An 18,956-nucleotide genomic window follows, 5' to 3' on the forward strand; every position below is an offset into this window, starting at 1 on the left:
AGCCTTACTTTCAGTTCAGGGACCAATAGGAAGCAACCTGTGATAATTACACTATTTATGAACTGTTCAGGGCAACATCACTTTAGACCAAGTCAAAGGATGCTGGAGCAGGTGAGAAAGATAGGTTGATATCCTATTTAATACATTAGCTATTAATGTAGTTTTATTTAAATGTTGACATTTTCAATTGCTACGCTTTTCTTTTTGTTTTGTTTTGTTTTGTTTTGTTTTCATCTGAGAGACTTACAATATAATGGCTTAATGTTGAATGCAGGTGGTCATGATGAGATCTCAGGAGACTTTGATGAAAGCAGTAGGGTGTCTTCTTTTCATCCCAGGTTAGTTATAAAATAATTTCTTGACAAAAGCATCTGTTTGTGCATTTTGACATATCCTTTTACATTTTTTGTCCAGCTTTGCTAAGTGCAACACCTGTGGAGAAAATGAAGAGATTGACCGGTAAGTGTTTTTATTTCCCTCTTTTTTTAAGCGATAGTTGTGTCTACTTTTACTATGTCAGATCAGTTGTATATTGTTTTTAGATTTTGTAATTATTGTATTGATCTTTTTTAGGTACTCCCTTTAGTATCGGCTCTGCCCAAGCACATGGTTTCTTAACCGATTCCCGACCAAAGAGGATGGTTGACCCCAGGTGGTACCGTGCAGATCCAAACTTTCAGTCCTACTACCGTTTCTACAGCAGCATTGGTCACATTGAAGGGGTGAGATTTTTATTTTGATCAACCTATGCAGTGGAAGGTTTTCATAGGCCTATCCCTCTATTTAGTGTTCTGATCACTAACCACACACCATTCATACACAACACAGCAGAGGTGGGTAAAGTCTCTTGTCCAACAACAGCCAGCATCTGTGAGCTGGGGATTCGAACTGTGAATCTTTTGGTTATAAGACAATATGCTCCATATGAGAATGGAGATGATGAATTAAGGGTCTGAATTATGAAACTTTAGTTCTACCTATCTATCTACAAGAATGAAATAATAAAATAGACCACTGTAAAAGGGATAGTTATATTTCATTTTCTTTCTCTTTGTGTTGTTATATCGTCAGATCTATGAGATAGACAAACTCAGGATGCTATACCAACAAATGCGCTCCTTGGAGGACACTTATGGTCCTGATGCGTCCAGTTACCAGAATGCCATGGGTGTGCTCACCACCACTGCAGCCCCCACCTCATCCACACAGCCTCCTCTCCCTCCCACCACCCAGGCCCCCACACCAGACCCCCTGGCCAGTGCTCAGAGGATCTACCTGTGTAACCCCAAAGATCCCTTGTGTAAGCCCCAGGTAGTGTACCTTCCAACAGGCGCAGTCCCTGTTCTCTGTGACCCCCGCTCCAACCCTGCCTGCCGTCCCAGGACTGAGGAGGAGATTAAAGCTGCTGCTCCAGCAGAGCCACCTGCTCCGCCCCCTGCTCCCAAAAAGTCTGCACCACCACCGCCTCCACCTCCGCCCCCTGCCGTTACCATCAAAGGCATGGAGTACGACTGTGATCCTTACTGGGACCCTGACTGCCTCGTCGACCATCCTCCACAGCCTGTAGTAGAGGCAGAAGCAGAGGCAACAGCAGCTCCAGAGACACCTGCTGAAGGGAAAGTGGCTCATGAGGAAGAGGTGAAAGCAGAGGAGAGCGCCCCACCTGCACCAGAAACTGAGAAAACAGGCTACCCCTTCTTTGACCCATATGATTTCAAACGTGATCTTTATGACACCTTTGCCTATGCCATGCCAGCAGCTGAGCCAGAGGAGTAGCTTGAACAAATCTTAACAACCATCACCAGACTTTAAAAAATATATTTGATGTAGTTGGCCAATGTGAACAATTTGGAAATCAATCATTTACTATCACCACATGAAATAAAATATAATCAAAGTGTGTTTGTTTTCTTATTTCTAATTTTAGTTTCTAAAATGTATTTGTTGTATAATGCGAGCTCTGTTATATATGTTTAGAATGTAAGCCAAATAGTAATTTAAACACTCAAATACACAAAATAAAAAAAAATAAAAAAAACTTGAACAGATGTGGGCAGACATCCGGCCCCCATGCGTTTTTGTCCGGCCCTAGACTCTTACTACAATTTACATATACAGTGGGGGAAAAAAGTAGGTATTTGGAAATTTCCCCAGAGACTTTCTATTGGATTTTGGCCAAATTCTTCTTTTCCCCATTCCCCAGTGCAACATTGCCATCCCATGTCAGAGTGGGCTCAAATGACTATATTTTCGGTTTATTTTATTTTTTGATTTGCTTATTTCATTCTGTTACATTAAAATATATACAACAAAACCTCTAAGTTAATGCAGTGTGAGTGGAAAGGAGGCGAGACAAGAGTCATGATATCTGCCCCTTTGTTAACTTAAAAGTGGCCTTACATCAGTTTGTTTTGTTTTCTTCGGACCAGACGTTGACTGATGTTAGGACCGTACACTTTGTGTGGACCATGGGACCACCTCTACTAGACTAGGGAGACCTATAGGGGGCGCAAAAACTCCACTAATGGTGACCAGCCAAAAGCAGAGGAAGAAGGGCTGTCCTGTCTCTCTCTTCCAACATCATCAGTTTCCAGTACATCTCTCCTCTGCTGACTCCAAACTGGATTAAGGACATATTTTCTCTCTTGTACCGACATCTAACGGCAGGTATTTACCGTATGACTGTGTGACTTTTGGCCGTGATGTTAAAACCGTAATGCTGGGGATGCTGGGCGTTGTGCGGTGACGCTCCCGTTAGTCCTTTATTGTACCGGGATCTTCGGGCCTGAGCGCGTCCATACGGATTAGCTGCTAACCAGGCTAGCTGTGCCCTCTGACAGCGACAGACAAGATAAACAAGACACATTACGATGTTGTTTGCAAACAATCAATTCATATTAAACTGTAATATTTAAACAGACTCGATAAGTGCAGAGAAGTGGAAATGAGTTGGCTGATTTTTGTTAGAGTGGTTATGGGTGTCAACACCCATCATTACAAACTCGTCATAACATGGTAATAATTGTTATTCGTAAGTATTTACGCGTAATCTTATCTTATTTGTGGAGTCCCAAGGTGCCTTCAAGGCTCGTTATTTTGACATTCCTCTTGAACCATGGGCCAAAATACCAGTAAATAGTATTTTAATAACAGCTAATGAATCGGACAGATTGTTGTTGTTTTTTTTTAATATATAAAGTATGTATAAATGTTGCTTTACAGGTTTTTTCTGTCTCTTATTATTATTATAATTATTATTATGATATATTTGCGTTATATGAGCATATAAAGCAGGCATTGTTACAAGAAGCTGGCTGGTGTTCACATGGTTTGAATGTGACATGCTCAGGGCAATTGTGTATTTCTGCACAAAATGCATCAGAGAGAAAAGTAAGAAGTGTAAAATCTTTCAAATTGGCTTTAATAGCCCCTTTTCATTTGGCAGAATGTCTGACAAGAGTGAACTGAAGGCTGAACTTGAGAGAAAGAAGCAACGGATTGCACAGATTCGAGAGGAGAAAAAGAGAAAAGAAGAAGAGAAGAAAAAGAAGGATGTGCGTTATCATCTATTACTAAACTATGTTACCAGCAATTACAATCGCTTAGTTATTTCCTCTTATAATAAATCGAAACACAGGTGGATTCAAAGCGTAGCGCTGAGGGATCTGGCCATGAAGACTCAGACCTTGAGAGGAAGAGGAGAGAAGCAGAGGCTTTGCTGCAGAGTGTTGGCATCACTCCTGATATACCACATGGTAAAACACTGACACACAGCTTTGCATGGTGTTAACTCATTTACTTATCCCCCTTCATTACCTGTTGTTGGCTTCATTAATTGCCAGTGTTTTCCCCTTAACTATTTCACTTTATCACCTTTGTGTACATTTTTACATAACAGTTTGATTGCATGATTCCTAAACCTGCCTGCCATTTATTTTCATTTTCTCTTCTCTCCCCCTTTGTCTCCCTCTGTGTGTCCTGTCCTGTCCCACTTACGGCATGCTCACTCACGCGCACTCCAACACGCACAAATGTCTTCCTTTCTTCTCCATTCACTGGATTTTTCATGAAAACACACCACTGACAGCTCAGCCCCTGCAGGTAGTAACAGAGGATACATGTCTGTTTCACTACCTAGTCCCTGCCCCCATGTCTCCCTCCAACAAATCAGTGGGCAGCGATGCAGGAAGCCAAGACTCTGCAGATGGCAATGCGGGACCAAGGTCTGTAAAGTTTGTTTGTATTTACAGAATGTGCATGCTAAGTAATAACAAGTGAAACAACATAAGTACCGTATGCCATACCTAAAGAGATCTGACCTGTCTTTTTGACCTGTTTCAATAATGTCAATTAACACAGACTCCGCTGTTTCTTTCTCTCTGTCTTTTATCTTTTTTATTTGCACATTGTCTTTTGTTCAACTATCCCGTCTTCCATTCCCATTTCTTGCGCTCTATTGCTTGTTCTGTTTTTGTTGACAATATCTTACTAACACCAACTGATGGCTTGGCTGTATAAGGACTTTGCACTGGGATCCCGACCCCTCTACTCTGCAACTACACTCCGACTCTGAGCTGATTGGGTACTGCTCCTTCTCTCTCCTTTGACGTGTCCTCTAGCTTTATTCAGTTTGTGTGGTTTCATCTTTATATTGTCTGAGTGTCCTCAGTTGTTAATTCTGTACCCGTGTTTTATCTGTACATTTCTGTCTACAATAGTTGTAATGCAAATGGCACTTTTAGAGGCATAAGTTTTATTTAATGTTTAGACGTGGAGCAGTGAGACTGGGTATGTCCAAAGTGACCCAAGTGGACTTTGCTCCTAAAGAAATGGTGTCCTACTCTAAAGAAACTCAGACTCCAACTGAATCACATACTGATCAAAAAGCAGGTAAAACCAGTTGCAAGCGCTAAAATGTTAACTCAGAAACATTTAAAAAGCTTAATGTATGTAAATATTCATTGCAGAAGATGATGAAGAAGAGGAGATAACAGCTCCTCTGACGACAGAGGACACTCAAGAGGAGAAAGGTGACCTGGGAGATCTCCAAGAAGAAGGTACAATATAATAAATCTTACAATATACATTATTCAGGCTGCTTTGTAGAGTGACCAGTTTAGGATCACAATCTATCTGATCCATTACTTAATAGTATGCCCTAAATCCTCTATTTTGCTTAAAGATATTCCTAAAGAACTGACTGAGGAGGAGAAGCTGCAGGTCATGCACTCAGAGGAGTTTTTGTCGTTTTTTGAGCGAGGCAGCAGAATTGTAGAGAGAGCTTTAGCTGAGCAGGTCGATGTCTGCTTTGACTACAGTGGGAGGGACTTGGATGACAAGGAGGGGTGAGAAGACACCTTTTTAAATGACTAAATTAATTTGAGGCATTACCCTAATTGGTGTGTTTTGTACAGTGAGTTGCAGGCCGGGGCAAAGCTGGTTGTGAACAGAGAGTTTGCAGAGGAGCGCTGGACAAAGAACAGAGTGGTCACATGTCTTGACTGGTCCCCTCAGGTAGAGAACATCGATTGTCAAGTAATTGTTCGAGTTATGTTCAAAGGTATAATAAAACAAAATCTTGATTAGTATCCTGAGCTGCTTGTGGCCTCATACAACAACAACGAGGATGCCCCTCATGAGCCTGACGGTGTAGCTCTGGTCTGGAATATGAAGTACAAAAAGGGGACACCGGAGTACATCTTCCACTGTCAGGTGTGGTGTTGACTGAGTTTGCATATTTGTTTTATGCTTTGATGATTTGCTCTCTTAACCTTTGTATTTGCCTAAAGTCGGAAGTTATGTCTGCTGGGTTTGCCAAGTTTCATCCCAACCTGGTGGTGGGTGGGACATACTCAGGACAGATTGTTCTGTGGGACAACCGGAGCAACAAGCGTACACCAGTCCAAAGGACACCTCTGTCTGCAGCTGCTCACACCGTATGCCCTCTTCTTTTACTTCATATATACCTATGTCATGTATGTTTCTGCACATTCATTTCTCAACTCTGTTGTGTGCAGCACCCAGTTTACTGTGTGAATGTAGTGGGCACACAAAATGCTAACAATCTAATCAGTATTTCCACGGATGGCAAAATGTGCTCATGGAGCCTGGACATGCTGTCTCAGCCCCAGGTACTGTGTGCTTAGTCACAGACCAGCTGCATGATCATAGTGCCGCCTACTCATTTTGTTGTTGGTGGGGTTGCATTCCACAGGACAGCTTGGAGCTGGTGTTTAAACAGAGCAAAGCCGTGGCTGTCACCTCCATGGCTTTTCCATTGGGAGATGTCAATAATTTTGTGGTGGGAAGTGAAGATGGCTCTGTCTATACTGCCTGTCGTCATGGGAGGTCAGATAATATCTCTCCCCTCCATTGAAAGCTTCATCATTCATTATTTCAACATTTTTATGATGATTTTGATTTACAGTAAGGCGGGCATCACTGAGGTGTTTGAGGGCCACCACGGCCCAGTGACAGGCCTGAGCTGTCACAGTGCTGCTGGACCTGTAGATTTCTCTCATCTCTTCATATCCTCATCGTTTGACTGGACAGTCAAGCTGTGGAGTACCAAGGTGCCTTACACACCTCCATATTGACTGCTCTTTTCACTGCATTTAGTTATTAACACAATAACCGTTTACCCTTATGTCTGTTGTAGAGCACTCGGCCTCTGTACTCGTTTGAGGACAGTTGTGATTACGTCTATGATGCAATGTGGTCACCTACTCATCCAGCACTGTTTGCTTGTGTGGACTTGTCTGGACGCCTAGATCTTTGGAACTTGAACAATGATACTGAAGTATGGAGAAATATTTTCCTTGTTATCTGAGCTAGACAGTGTAAATGTCTTCCCTTTTCAGGTCCCAACTGCAAGTGTGTCTGTAGAGGGAGCTCCTGCCCTCAATCGTGTGAGATGGTCTTATTCAGGCAAAGAAATAGCTACTGGTGATTCTGACGGGAGGGTGCAGGTTTATGATGTTGGAGAGGTAAGCAAGAGATTTGGTTGGTAAAACTATTGAGCAAAAATACAACTAAAACTGATATTTCTTGCTTTTGCAGCAAATTTGTGTGCCGAAAGCCGACGAATGGACACGGTTTGTGAGAACACTGGCTGAGATCAATGAGAATCGAGATGAAGCAGAAGAGCTGGCCAACGCCTAGTTTTGATCTACAATAGTAGCCATGTACAATAAACAAACACTAAGCACACTACATGCTAACATTGCAGCAGGAGTGCCTCACTATCTGACCTTATGCTTTACTTTGAACTGGCCTGAGGAGTTCCAGAGCTTTGATGGTAAAAACTCTTAAATGTGTCTTTTGACTATACTTGGGTGCACCTTGCTAAGAAAAACACAGTTTGGCAGAGTAATGAATCACACATTAAAAAGTGTAATTTTAATGAAGTGCAAAAGAGTCAGCCTGAGACCCTCAGGACCTTACATGCTACTCCTTTCCTACGGCTTGAACTAAACCGCTTTTTTAACTTGTGCAAACCATTTTGTTTCATTTTAATGGTTTTACACTTCTCGCAAGAGTGAACAAGTATTGAAGACCTATACACCAATGTGTGTAACGGTGTGTCCCTTTTAACAAGATAGTATTTATTTCAGTTTTTGCACTTATTTATAAATGTTTTATTTGACTTTCATTGTAGAATTTCACTTATTAAAAGTACAAACATAAATTTATCAGCTTTCCTTTGTTTTAACTTCTTTGTTTTACCATCTGGAGAGAGTCCTTTTTCCTGACAAATTAAAAAGCAAGAGTTAAACTCTAAAAACGCCGGCAGCATTCCTAAGGTGATCTTTGGGCCACATAAATGTTTTTCCTCCATAATTTTCAGAAGAATACTGTTCATACGATTGGATTTTAATTTGAGCAAGATTAATTGGGTGCACCACACCGTCCAGTGTATAATGTATAAATGTTATTGACTGAAAAATATTCAGCATTGTTTGACTGTACAACATTCCTTTTCTAGAGAAGTCATTGGTTGCAATTTAAAAAAAAAAAATTCGATGCATTTGTAAAATTAAAACCATGATTTATTCAATAAAATACAATGACATAATTGGGATACTGTCAATTTATTATTAGCTAATTGTCTTAATTCTTTAAATCTTCTGTACATCAGTAAAAGTGATTCTTGAAGGACAGGTCAGTGTCTATAATACCACTGCAGTTAGTTACTTTGGAGTGTTCATCGATAACTTTCTTTTTAGCTGCATCAGTAGTTAAATAGAATGAACAGTGCACTGTTACCTCTTTCAATACAAGAGTCAAGCTTCACTCACCATGATAACCTTTCTAAAATAGCATACAATTAAATATTTGTCCATTGAAGGAAGTCCTACTCACAGAGTATCAGAAAACAATAGAGAAAAAAAAACATTGCTATTGAGAGCGAGCTTGAGGTTTTTAGTTTTTGCAAATGCAGTAGAAAAACCCAAAGAATGAAAATGTCAGAGTGTTCTGAGACCCAGTACTGTCGGTCCAGTGTTGCCCACTCTCCATCTCTGTGGCTGGAACCACTGCCCCAGAGGATCCCCAGCAGATGGTACACTCATTTTTACTGTGCGTTTTCTTTGTGTTTTACCTATACGTCTTGCTCTTTGTATAGAATAAAAATAGAATGTCATGATAAAACAAGCTATGGTCCCTGAGCTGGAGAGGCGGCAGCCGGCTCTGGGTGATGTATGGAGACCACCCCAGAGGACTTAAATTTGGGAAGATGAAGTCCAAATTTGTTCTCCACTCCTGCAAATGTGGCTGCAGCCAGGCGGTATCCTCCAGCGTGATCTGCATTAATGGGAGGGAGCTCTGAAATCCGAGATTTGGGAGTAGGTTCTGATCCTGTTGGACGACTTCAGAGAGAGAGAGAGAGAGAGAGAGTCAGAAAATCTTTAAATCTCAAAAAGTGACACAGGTTTCTTTACTTACTGTCCACCAAAGTCGACGTAGAACCATCTCTGTAGGAGCTCATACGTAAGCAGCGTCACACCGAATTGGGGAGAGGATCGACACATACGAGCTGTGGAGAGAAAATGGATTTTAAAATATTAACCTTATTATTTACACACAAACAGAGGACATTTCAAACTGACCCCCAGCTCCCTTCCACAAAGCCCTGAAGCCTTCCTCTCTCAGAATCTTCCAGAAGCAGTCGATCACACCAGTGTAAGAGGTCTGTCCAGCCCGCGCTGCCACCTGCAGGCGGGTCTTTATTACATCGGCAGGCGTTACCAGTGAGGCAGCAGGAATACCTGAAAAACACATTAAACTAAATGAAAAATGCTGCGCACCTCTTTTTAACGGTGTATTTGTAGGGGAAATGGAATGAGTGTAGACTTGACATGCTGCTGTCATTTTCACCTGCAATAGCTCCTGCTGACAACAGCTGAAGTGGGCTCACCCTGCCCTGCTCATCAGCCATCTGGGCCTTGAGGTGTGCGTACGCAGGGAAATAAATGGCTGAAAAGGGAATATCTCTCAAGAAACATGCTTTAGCCCCCTGTGAAAACATTAAGACTATTATTAAAAAAAAGAAACAGTCAAAGATAAACTTAACCTGCCCAAATAATTTACAAACCTTGTATAGCCCAAAGAAACCCAGGTCTCGCACCACACTCAGAGCACTGACTCGAGGACCAGTGGTGATCTCTCCTGCCACCTGCAGGCGGATCTTCACAATCTCCAAAGGATTGGTGAAGATAACTTGAGAGCCACCAGCCTAATAAAGAAAACAGGAATGCGACCGTTCAAATGTCTGACTCATGAGATATCAATCAAGTGTCACAACATAAAACACTTACACAGGCCCCAGCTAGTATCTCAGCATATAGAGGGATGGAGTCACCCTTTTCTGTGAACTTGTCTCTCACAAAATCATTTACCTGAAACACAAAGACAAGCATGCATTAAGGCTGCACAAAACATGTTCACTACAGTATTGCAATATTCATTATAGAGCAAACTCACAGAAGTCGCATGCATTTTTTGATAACACAACCAAAAACCAAATAATGCATGGTAAGAATGTGCAAAAGTTCTGCTTGTCATAATGTTACCATTTTTGGTCCCAAATTGGTATTTATTTATGTTTTGTTTTTAACACTATTGACTACAAATAAACAAACTGCTTACAAACTGAAATGGTTTAGTAAAATCTCACAATAATACTGTCTTTGCAATATTCAAGACAGTATATCCAAATTTTTTCTCATATCACGCAGCCCCCTGCCAATGCTAAACAAGAGTAAATGGTTCGAATAGATCCTTCTGCATTCAATGTGCACATTGTGTATTTAAAAAAACTCACAGTGAGTTTGATGGCTTTCTCTGGGGCCACTCCTATAAGCTGTGGAACAAGGCCTGTGGAAATTAGAAATATTAATGCAAGAGCGCTAAGAAAACATACCCACAAAGATTTGACTGAAATCTCACCTCTGTAGAAACCAAAGAATCCTTCATAACGCAGCACCTTCTTTGCACAGTCAAAGCTGTTTTTGTACATCAGTTCACCAACAAATGACCCTGTAGACCGCTGATTCTGCATGCGAGTCTTGACCAAGTCAATGGGATATACAGCCGTCGCTCCCGTAGCTAATAAAGATATAAACATACATTTTTTGTACCTCATGAAGAAAACAAGCTCTCATTGAATGTTGAGTAACTTACCGCCCGCAATGGAGCCAAGGGTAAACCGGTATGCTGACTCTGCAGCCTGGAGCCATATAGGCCTTGAACCGTCCCCGTGAGCCTAGAAACAGACAAATCAAAATAAGTACACAGAATCAGATATAATTATAAACTTCAGGTATAAATCTAGCTATTTACAGCTTTTTGTGATTCAACAAGATTGTAGGGCAGACTTCCTTCTTCTAATGGAGCTATCCTTTCGATGTCAGCGAGGTTCAGTCGCCTAACACAACAACAAATGTGTCAGCGATAATGTAAATGTTGACACTTGCACAATAAATATCAAATCAGAAACATGTCAATAGTTTTACCCAGATGGAGTATGCAGGCCTGATAACTGGTACAGTATGTCTATTTCCATTGGAGTAATTTGACCAAACTTATTGGCAGAATTAACAAATTCCTCTAAAAAAAAATAAAAAATAAAAAAATCATTGAAGTCATTATTCTAGTCAAAATGTTTTTAGCAATAATACAATATAAATGCACCTTTTGTTACTAGAGTATCTTTCCGTGACCCTGCCATTGTGCTGTAAATCTTTCTGATCAACTCCATGTTGTTCAGGAGCGAGTTAAAAGCGTTGAAATAGGAGAAGCTGACCATGTGGGATGTCCCACCACCTGCAGCCTAGATGGAGAGAAGAGTTTATGTCAATATTTACTGCTACACATGTCCACACACATTTATATCAAATACTGTTAATGATGTAAATGAAGAAAATGTAACAGACAGTTCAGTAAGGGGCCGTTTACGCGGTAATAATCTCCAGGAATACGCAGATCTGAGATAAACTACCTCCTCCACAGTTATCAGTGGAGCAGGTTAATAGAGGACATGATGTGCATTGTAGTGCAAGAGATACATGTGTCTGAATGTAAAGCTCCAGATGAAAATGTTTATAGCTTGTAGCCATCTCTGGTCTGCGCATTGTCCCTGTCAAATGAATAACATTAGTTAAGGGGGTAGGCGCTCATAAGCTCGGCCTACTCCCTTTGAGCAAAATGTATGCTCAAATAAATAAATAAATAAAATAAAATAAATTGCAAGGAAATATGGAGCTATTGGCGTAATTTACCACAGGCTCATTATCACCTACAACCAGCCTCAGCTGTTTTTTAAAGAAAATTAAGAAAAATACAAACCCCCTGTCAAATTAAGGGGGTTTGATTTATCTCAAACATTTGATGTTTGAAATGTTTGAGATAAATCATGGTATATTATAGATAAAGACCTATATGATAGATATATACAGTATATATAATACACAATACATTTTAAATTGTGTAAACTGGCTACAGATCTGTACTACATGTTTGACAGTTGTTTGAATTTACAGACTTACTGAAACAAGATTCTCTTCCACAAAAGGTGTGAGCATGTGGTGTCGAATAGTGGCCATAATGTCACTGAAGTCCATCGCTGAGATGGCACCATTCTTGCCCTTGTCCTTTTGGGCAAATGCTTGCCGTGCATGCTCCAACTGCAATTCCTAAGAACAAATACCAACTTAATATAGTATGAACTAAACAGTGTCAAGTTGCGAACAGCAATATCTAAAGGTTAAAACACAGAGTATAACACAGGGGGTGTACCTGAAGAAATTGGGTGAACTCAAGGTAGTTGAGACATTTCTGGCGGTCATGGCCAAAGTGAAGCCGGATAAATTCACAGTCCCAGTTAAAGGGGATGTGGTGGTGCACTGTTGTCTGACTGAAAATGTCTCGCACATTTTCTGCACAAGAAATTGTATTCATAGAATTTTTTATAATGGCAGTAAAATTAGTTACACATCAATATATATGTGGCACAGTACTGGCTAAAAGAAAATGTTATCCCTGAATCTTTAAAGGTGACCCTTTAATGTTAAGATATTAACCTATCTTAACATTAATTCAGATAGAAAATAGAATACGTAATAATGAAGTTAAATACACAAAAGTGCGAAAAGGAATAAATCCACAAGAACAATTATGTAAAGCCTTTGCATGTGCAGCGAATTACCCTGTTGACTAATCGGGTTAGCAACATTGAAATTCCTCCTGCATGTGGACACACTACTATATTTTTACAGTGAAGAAGAAAACACAGAGAGTGACTTACCAAAGGAAATGTTGCCGGTGCCAGTTTTGTCAAACAACTGAAAGGCTACTATGAAAAGGGCGTCCGGAGCACACAATACCGATTCAAAAGCAAGAAACTCCTGGAAAGAGATTAACCTGCCATTGTGTTGAGAAGGGAAAAAATGAAATAAAATTAACAGAACAACTTTACTGATTGTATTTTTTCAGAGCACACATCAAGGTCAAACTTAATATTATATAACAGTCAAGTCATTAGAGGTGTAATCTAATCTTAAGCAACGCTAACAGTAGTACAAATCTGATATAGTTCAATAAACAATAGACAGAGTGACAATTAAATAACATACCCGTCCTTTGTAGTGTCAGCGACAGCAGAAATAAGTTGAACCGTCTTGGGGTTGTGATGGATCTGTGTGTGTAATCCGAGATACTTCTGGACAAAATCTCCAGGGGTCATAAACTTCTCTCCATCTTTTTCCACCACACTGGCATACTAAACAAAGAAACAACAGGGTTAAAAATGCACATTGATTGACTATTCTCAAGTACTTCAACAGCACGGAGCCCATTCAAAATGATGAAAATCAGGAATTGCTTTCACTGTGAGACAAAATAGGACCCTCTGAATTACATTAGCATTGGAATGAATGCTTAACCAATGTCACCTTTCCTTTCACCAGCATTGAAAATTGCCAGTGGAGCATGAGGTAGCAAAACTCTTCAGTTTGTCAGCATTTGATCTCATCTAACTATAAACTACAGTGAAATGATTAACAGTCATTATACTAGTCACACACACTCAGCAGCACAGAGCAGTGCACAGGAAACAAAAGCAATATTACGGCTGATCCCAAAACAGCAAAAAAGAGACAACAACCTGGACACTACAGTCGATTTAAGATTATATTGATTTAAATATCACTATCTACTTAAAAGTAACATAACTGTGTCCATTAACCCTTGAGCACCATTTAAAGAATAAGCTACTTAGGCGCTTTGTACAAAATGTGTTTCTTGATGCTTTACACATTTTTCAAATATTAACTACTTCATTTTGTGTGAAGGGGTTTTCTCTAATGAAATCACTTCATAAATCACAGAGGCTACAATAACAGTGTGACTGGCCCATCAGTGTGGATGATCAATGGGAAAATTGACTTTGGTAATTTTTTGTTTTCATGTTTTATATAGGGATAGCCTTGTACAAATTGTGTATATCGGTTCATGTATAAACACAAACCTGTACCAATTTTCATGGGATTTGAACATACAAAAGCCCTCGTCTACCCTCAGATACACAAGTTTCCCTTAAATAATATGCAAAGAGAAAACCATCTCTAGTTTATACATTTGTAAACTACAAACTCATAACATATTACTATATTTGTTTGTACAGCAATCTTTAATGCAATCTGGCCCTGAATGCAGTCTTCAAAACCCCTGGCCCTGGTCAACCCAAGGCTGTGGCTAATGGTAATTTAAACCCTATGATGCAACATAAGAGACTGACAAATCTAGCATAATCCCAATACTACCTGAACCTGTTCTGTCGGCTGCGCTTCTTCATCTACAAATCCATGACAGCAACACTTTACAATGCACATGCGAAATGATACGTTTAGTAAGAAATAAACCTGGTTTTGGTGAGCAGAAGAACAAGGGGTACCTTTTGGAAGATTCCTTTCAGCTCATTGGGATCCCCTCGTTTAGTGGATTGCACCTACAACAAAATACAACATTTATTTGATGCAATTTATATGGAAAATGAATCGCGGTTTAAAGTGATACGTGTGTAGGGTAATAGTATCCTGGAGCCAAACTAGCCAGAAGAGACAAAGCACTCACTCATTCTTTCATCCACTGCATTTCACCATTAATTATAGTTAAACAAATCGCTCATTTATTGCAGCTATGACAGTAACATCAACTCCTGAAACGCACACGTAAAAACGAGGACGTGGAACAAACAGGACAGAGATGGTTTAACATTAAGGCTACCGATTGTTTTGGCTAGAAAGATGTTTAGGGCAAGCAAGGTCCATGCAACCAACTTTAGCATGTAAGGTTATCAGAAAGGCATTAGCTGCCGGTTAGCAGACACAAGCTAACTTTCATTGTACAGCTTCCTCCACCAAGGCCATGGATTACACCTAGTGATGCGAGGCACTCAGAATATGTCGTATCCTCAAAAAAACCTCACGATCCATGAGAAAACATCTAACTGAGACATTCCCCACTCAAAATTGGGACAGAACATGTGCAAGAATGGTAGAAATATTAGATGAAACGCGTAAGGAAAGAGATGCCGAAGTCACCTTGACCGCCATGCTGGTTTGACGTCACGTACACGCCAGAGCGTCCTCAAAAACGACAGAACTCAGGGTCGGCCAAGGAGGCTGCTGAGACAAAAACACACACTTGCTAATCCAATGACATGATCATGTGTGTAGGCATATGTTGTTGTGAAATTGGACGCCCTTGCAGCAGCACTCGCTCCTCCACAGCCACAGGGCGTGTAGTATTTTCCCTTATAGACTTTTCCTTAGTCACGTGGTATATGTTAGCCTGTCCTACTTTAGTCCTCACGGCTTTTGTACAACAGACACGCCCATCGCACATTTTTTGGGAGTGCCACGCTGTCCCCTGCCTCAAAATCATGTTTTAGGGATAGCCCGTCTATTTAGAGATGGTTCATCTCTTGTGGCCTTGGGGATGTGTCGCTGTGAGATAACAATGTTTGCTGTCATTGATAAGGCTTTGACCTTACTGTTGTTACATGTTCTGTTGCTGTATTGTTACATAACTTTGTGCATAACGTTGTTTTTATGATCAAATGGGTTAATGTTTGTTAACCTAAATTTAATAAGAACAATGGTTATTGTCTTTCCTGTAGTTGTACACCACAAAACTAAAATATAGCGTTTTAATGATAAGGTTCATATAATGATACTACTTTCCATTAAAAATAAATATATATTTTCAGCACATATATATTCATATATATATATTTTCTTCTCAGCATTCTCTATTACTGTAAATTTCCTTCTGTTGGAATTCCAATTTGCACCACGTGACAGGGGTATCACGTGATCTGTAGTGTCATGGCGGCCCACTGCTCTGCAGGACTTGCATCAAGAGGTAGTGTGCTGTTTTGTAAACAGAACTTTTCATAGTTTGTATCTGTAGGAATATTGATGAATATGTAGATTGATACATTACTGCAAAACGACAGTTTTTGATATGTCTGTGAAGAAAGAATCGTTGTGTCGACAGCTGAGGTTAGATGACAGGTGCAGAGCACTTTCAACATTACAACAACATGCTTTGTGTAGTGCCTGAAAGCAGCAAACAAAAACAAACTACACCTTTTATTAAATAGTGTTTAACCCGCACTGCATTATTTGAATCATTTTTATATAAGATCAACTATAAAGATCAACTATATATACTTTATATTCTGTCCTAATTGTTATTCTTTGTACCTTTTGCCCCTTAAAGCTTTTTATTCATTGTATAGAAGATTCTGTCTATTATCGCCCCCCTGAGTGTTCTTGAAATAACAAGTGAATTTCTCTGTTGTTTTAATATCAGTAAAGGCTTATCTTATATGCGATGCTCGGTAATGTCTGGGATTCTTTTACACAGGGCTTGGTGGTTTTCTGAAGAGTATGTGTGCTCTTAAAGTCTATGGTCCCCACACAACCTACCTCTCTCAGCAAAGCCGCCGTTTCTTCTGGAGAAAGGGGAAGAATCAGTCTCACAGTATAGTGCGCCCAGAGACCGTTAGACCTGCCTATGCGGTTCCAAAGGTACTTATGTACACCTAGGACTATGCCTTATCCAGACATTTTTATTTATTTACAAGCCTTCAGATATCACCTGACTAAAAATAACCTGTACTTCTGAGTAGTTAGAAATTTAACTTGCAGGGTTTTTTTCACTCCCACACTTTCTTCGTCTTTTTTTTCTTCTTTTATGTAGCATATTGTGCGTCCTGGCTATGTGGGTACCGGAGTAGTCCCAGAATGGCCAGACTACATAGAGATAAAAAACCAGGAGCAAATTGAGGGGCTGACCAGGGCCTGTCAGCTAGCCAGACATGTGCTTTTACTAGCTGGGCAGAGCCTAAAGGTATGTATCCTGAAAATCAAGATGTGGTTTTAAGAACCCCCAAACATGTATGGCCTGATTCTCAGGTTGGTATGACAACAGATGAAATAGACTTCATCGTGCACCAGGAGACCATCAAGCACAACGCCTACCCATCTCCTCTACGATACGGAGGGTTTCCAAAGTCGGTTTGCACCTCTGTAAATAACGTGGTGTGTCATGGTATACCTGACAGGTAAAATAGATTTCATTCGACATTAAATGTTCCTCTTATAGAATTCATCAAATTGTGTTATTGTTGTTTTTCAGTCGAAGACTTCAAAATGGAGACATTATTAACATTGATGTCACTGTTAGTAAGAAAATATACTATTATGTTTATTACAGCAACGTAAATATGACTTTGTTTTTGCACATTTGCAGGTATATTTAGATGGTTACCATGGCGACACATCTGAGACTTTTTTGATAGGACAAGTGGATGAGGTTGGACAAAAGTTAGTGGAAACCGCCAGACGCTGCAGAGATGAGGCCATTGCTGCTTGCCAACCTGGAGCTTCCATCTGTATTATCGGAAACACTATTAGGTATTTTATACACGCCTGTGTCACAAGTATTCATTAAACCCTTGTCTTGGAAACGTCTCTATTTTGGTTGCAGTAAAATAGCTCATGCAAGTGGCTTCCAAGTGTGCCCATATTTTATAGGACATGGAATTGGCTCCATTTTTCATTGCCATCCTGAGATCTGGCACCATGGTGAGTTTGTGCTTTGTATTTTTAATTGCAGAATATATTTACTAATTTTATCGCTTTGTTATTTTAAGCAAATGACAATGACATGACCATGGATGAAGGAATGGCTTTCACTATAGGTATGTGGCTCCATTGGCCAGATGCCTGCTTCACTTTCTTTATTTGATTAAGCTTTTTTACACCCATTTTATGTATTATAATTGTCAGTCACATCTAACAATTACTATGAATGCTTGTTTTATAGAGCCCATACTAATGGAAGGGTCACCAGAGTTTAGGATTCTTAAAGACAAATGGACTGCGGTTTCTGCAGATGATAAAAGGTACTTTTTAGTCCTCTATTATCTTCCAAATATAATATAGAATCGACATATGCATGAGACTACAACAATATTTACCATTTTTTCTTCTGTACAGGTCAGCTCAGTTTGAACACACAGTTGTCATGACAGCTGATGGAGTGGAGATTCTCACCAAACTGCCTGAGGAGGACATCTTGTCATGACTGAAATATCACAATTGATTTACTCCTGGTAAAATGCTGCATTAATGGTTTAAAGTTTTTTGGTAATTAAATTATGCAACCAGTACAGCCCACTGCATTTGATGTTCTTGTTATTATGTATATTTATTATTCAGTAAATGTAAAGAAGATACTTTTTTTAGTCAAGGCATCATTTTTATTTACGAAAAGTTAAATGGCTCGAAATTGCCTTGCAATGACATTAATGGCCAGTAGATGTCAGCTTTCACGAGGAAACTTTCTCGATTGTGTTAAAGAAGACACAAACGGGTTCTAGCCTGCTGTGTATAAAATTATTATGTATATCATTATTCATTATTTTCTTATTGTTAACTTACTGTATATCAATACTATTTTCTACTATATTACATTTTTTCCCTCAAATTGTTACAAAATCTAAGACTCCGTAAAGAAATGTGCCAGCCAGGTATAAATTCCAAGCATAGCATAATATTCTGGGCACATCTTTTTTCAATTGATCTTTTTTTATCTGCAGATGGAGTGAATACAGTTACATGTGTCTGAGAGATCATGGACATCTGGGTTATTATCTTCATTTTTAGTGTGTCTTCTTAATAATAATAAGATACTTTTGAATATTTGTGAGTTACACTGCCTTCTAGATGGTGGGTATGGCAAAGTGACGATGTGTCAGACAAAAAACATTTATGAAGATGATTTGGCTTTAATCCAGTGTACAGGGCGGGATTTAACTTCCTGCCAATGCACTCCACTGTGAGTGCCAGTTTATGGGTGGGATGCAGAGAACTGCACAAACAAAGGTG

The 18,956-nt window shown here is 39.8% G+C and overlaps 4 protein-coding genes across 9 annotated transcripts; 3 read left to right on the forward strand and 1 right to left on the reverse strand.

The window, feature by feature from the left end:
• Positions 1-276: 276 nt before the first annotated feature.
• LOC306972899 (uncharacterized protein) lies at positions 277-1,776 on the forward strand (the record flags this gene model as incomplete). The annotated part of the gene is made up of 4 exons (XM_079569606.1): positions 277-338; positions 415-459; positions 574-722; positions 1,072-1,776. The coding sequence occupies exons 1-4, from the start codon at positions 281-283 to the stop codon at positions 1,774-1,776; spliced, it is 957 nt and encodes a 318-aa protein (XP_079425732.1). The 5' UTR covers positions 277-280.
• Positions 1,777-2,527: 751 nt separating this feature from the next.
• Positions 2,528-7,838, forward strand: LOC306972191 (dynein, cytoplasmic 1, intermediate chain 2a-like). 5 transcript variants are annotated; one of them, XR_013793488.1, is made up of 18 exons: positions 2,528-2,667; positions 3,446-3,554; positions 3,638-3,755; positions 4,088-4,223; positions 4,520-4,582; positions 4,769-4,890; positions 4,968-5,057; positions 5,183-5,345; positions 5,415-5,514; positions 5,587-5,712; positions 5,790-5,936; positions 6,018-6,131; positions 6,215-6,348; positions 6,428-6,572; positions 6,659-6,799; positions 6,861-6,986; positions 7,060-7,582; positions 7,614-7,838. XR_013793488.1 is itself a non-coding variant. In XM_079568711.1 (17 exons), the coding sequence occupies exons 2-17, from the start codon at positions 3,447-3,449 to the stop codon at positions 7,159-7,161; spliced, it is 1,935 nt and encodes a 644-aa protein (XP_079424837.1). In that variant the 5' UTR covers positions 2,528-2,667; position 3,446; the 3' UTR covers positions 7,162-7,748. The 5 variants fall into 5 exon arrangements, 4 of the variants coding, with proteins under 4 accessions (XP_079424837.1, XP_079424838.1, XP_079424839.1 ...); XM_079568711.1 differs by having other exon boundaries at positions 7,060-7,748; XM_079568712.1 differs by having other exon boundaries at positions 4,139-4,223; positions 7,060-7,748.
• Positions 7,839-7,964: 126 nt separating this feature from the next.
• On the reverse strand, positions 7,965-15,323 carry LOC306972190 (electrogenic aspartate/glutamate antiporter SLC25A12, mitochondrial-like). Its single transcript, XM_079568710.1, has 18 exons — positions 15,099-15,323; positions 14,450-14,503; positions 13,131-13,276; positions 12,803-12,918; positions 12,295-12,434; positions 12,045-12,191; positions 11,191-11,329; positions 11,013-11,106; positions 10,840-10,924; positions 10,681-10,762; positions 10,447-10,605; positions 10,322-10,374; positions 9,816-9,896; positions 9,593-9,733; positions 9,376-9,514; positions 9,108-9,266; positions 8,944-9,034; positions 7,965-8,867 (listed from the first exon to the last, which is right to left on the reverse strand). The coding sequence occupies exons 1-18, from the start codon at positions 15,108-15,110 to the stop codon at positions 8,654-8,656; spliced, it is 2,052 nt and encodes a 683-aa protein (XP_079424836.1). The 5' UTR covers positions 15,111-15,323; the 3' UTR covers positions 7,965-8,653.
• Positions 15,324-15,872: 549 nt separating this feature from the next.
• On the forward strand, positions 15,873-18,306 carry metap1d (methionyl aminopeptidase type 1D (mitochondrial)). 2 transcript variants are annotated; one of them, XM_079569414.1, is made up of 10 exons: positions 15,873-15,921; positions 16,429-16,592; positions 16,765-16,914; positions 16,980-17,128; positions 17,203-17,245; positions 17,317-17,480; positions 17,554-17,651; positions 17,720-17,767; positions 17,893-17,971; positions 18,066-18,306. In XM_079569414.1, exons 1-10 carry the CDS (start codon positions 15,885-15,887, stop codon positions 18,151-18,153), a joined length of 1,020 nt encoding a protein of 339 aa, XP_079425540.1. In that variant the 5' UTR covers positions 15,873-15,884; the 3' UTR covers positions 18,154-18,306. The 2 variants fall into 2 exon arrangements, with proteins under 2 accessions (XP_079425540.1, XP_079425541.1); XM_079569415.1 differs by lacking the exons at positions 16,980-17,128; positions 17,203-17,245.
• Positions 18,307-18,956: the final 650 nt, after the last annotated feature.

This window comes from Gobius niger, assembly GCF_951799975.1.
Source record: "Gobius niger genome assembly, chromosome: 13".
Lineage (NCBI taxonomy): Eukaryota > Metazoa > Chordata > Actinopteri > Gobiiformes > Gobiidae > Gobius > Gobius niger.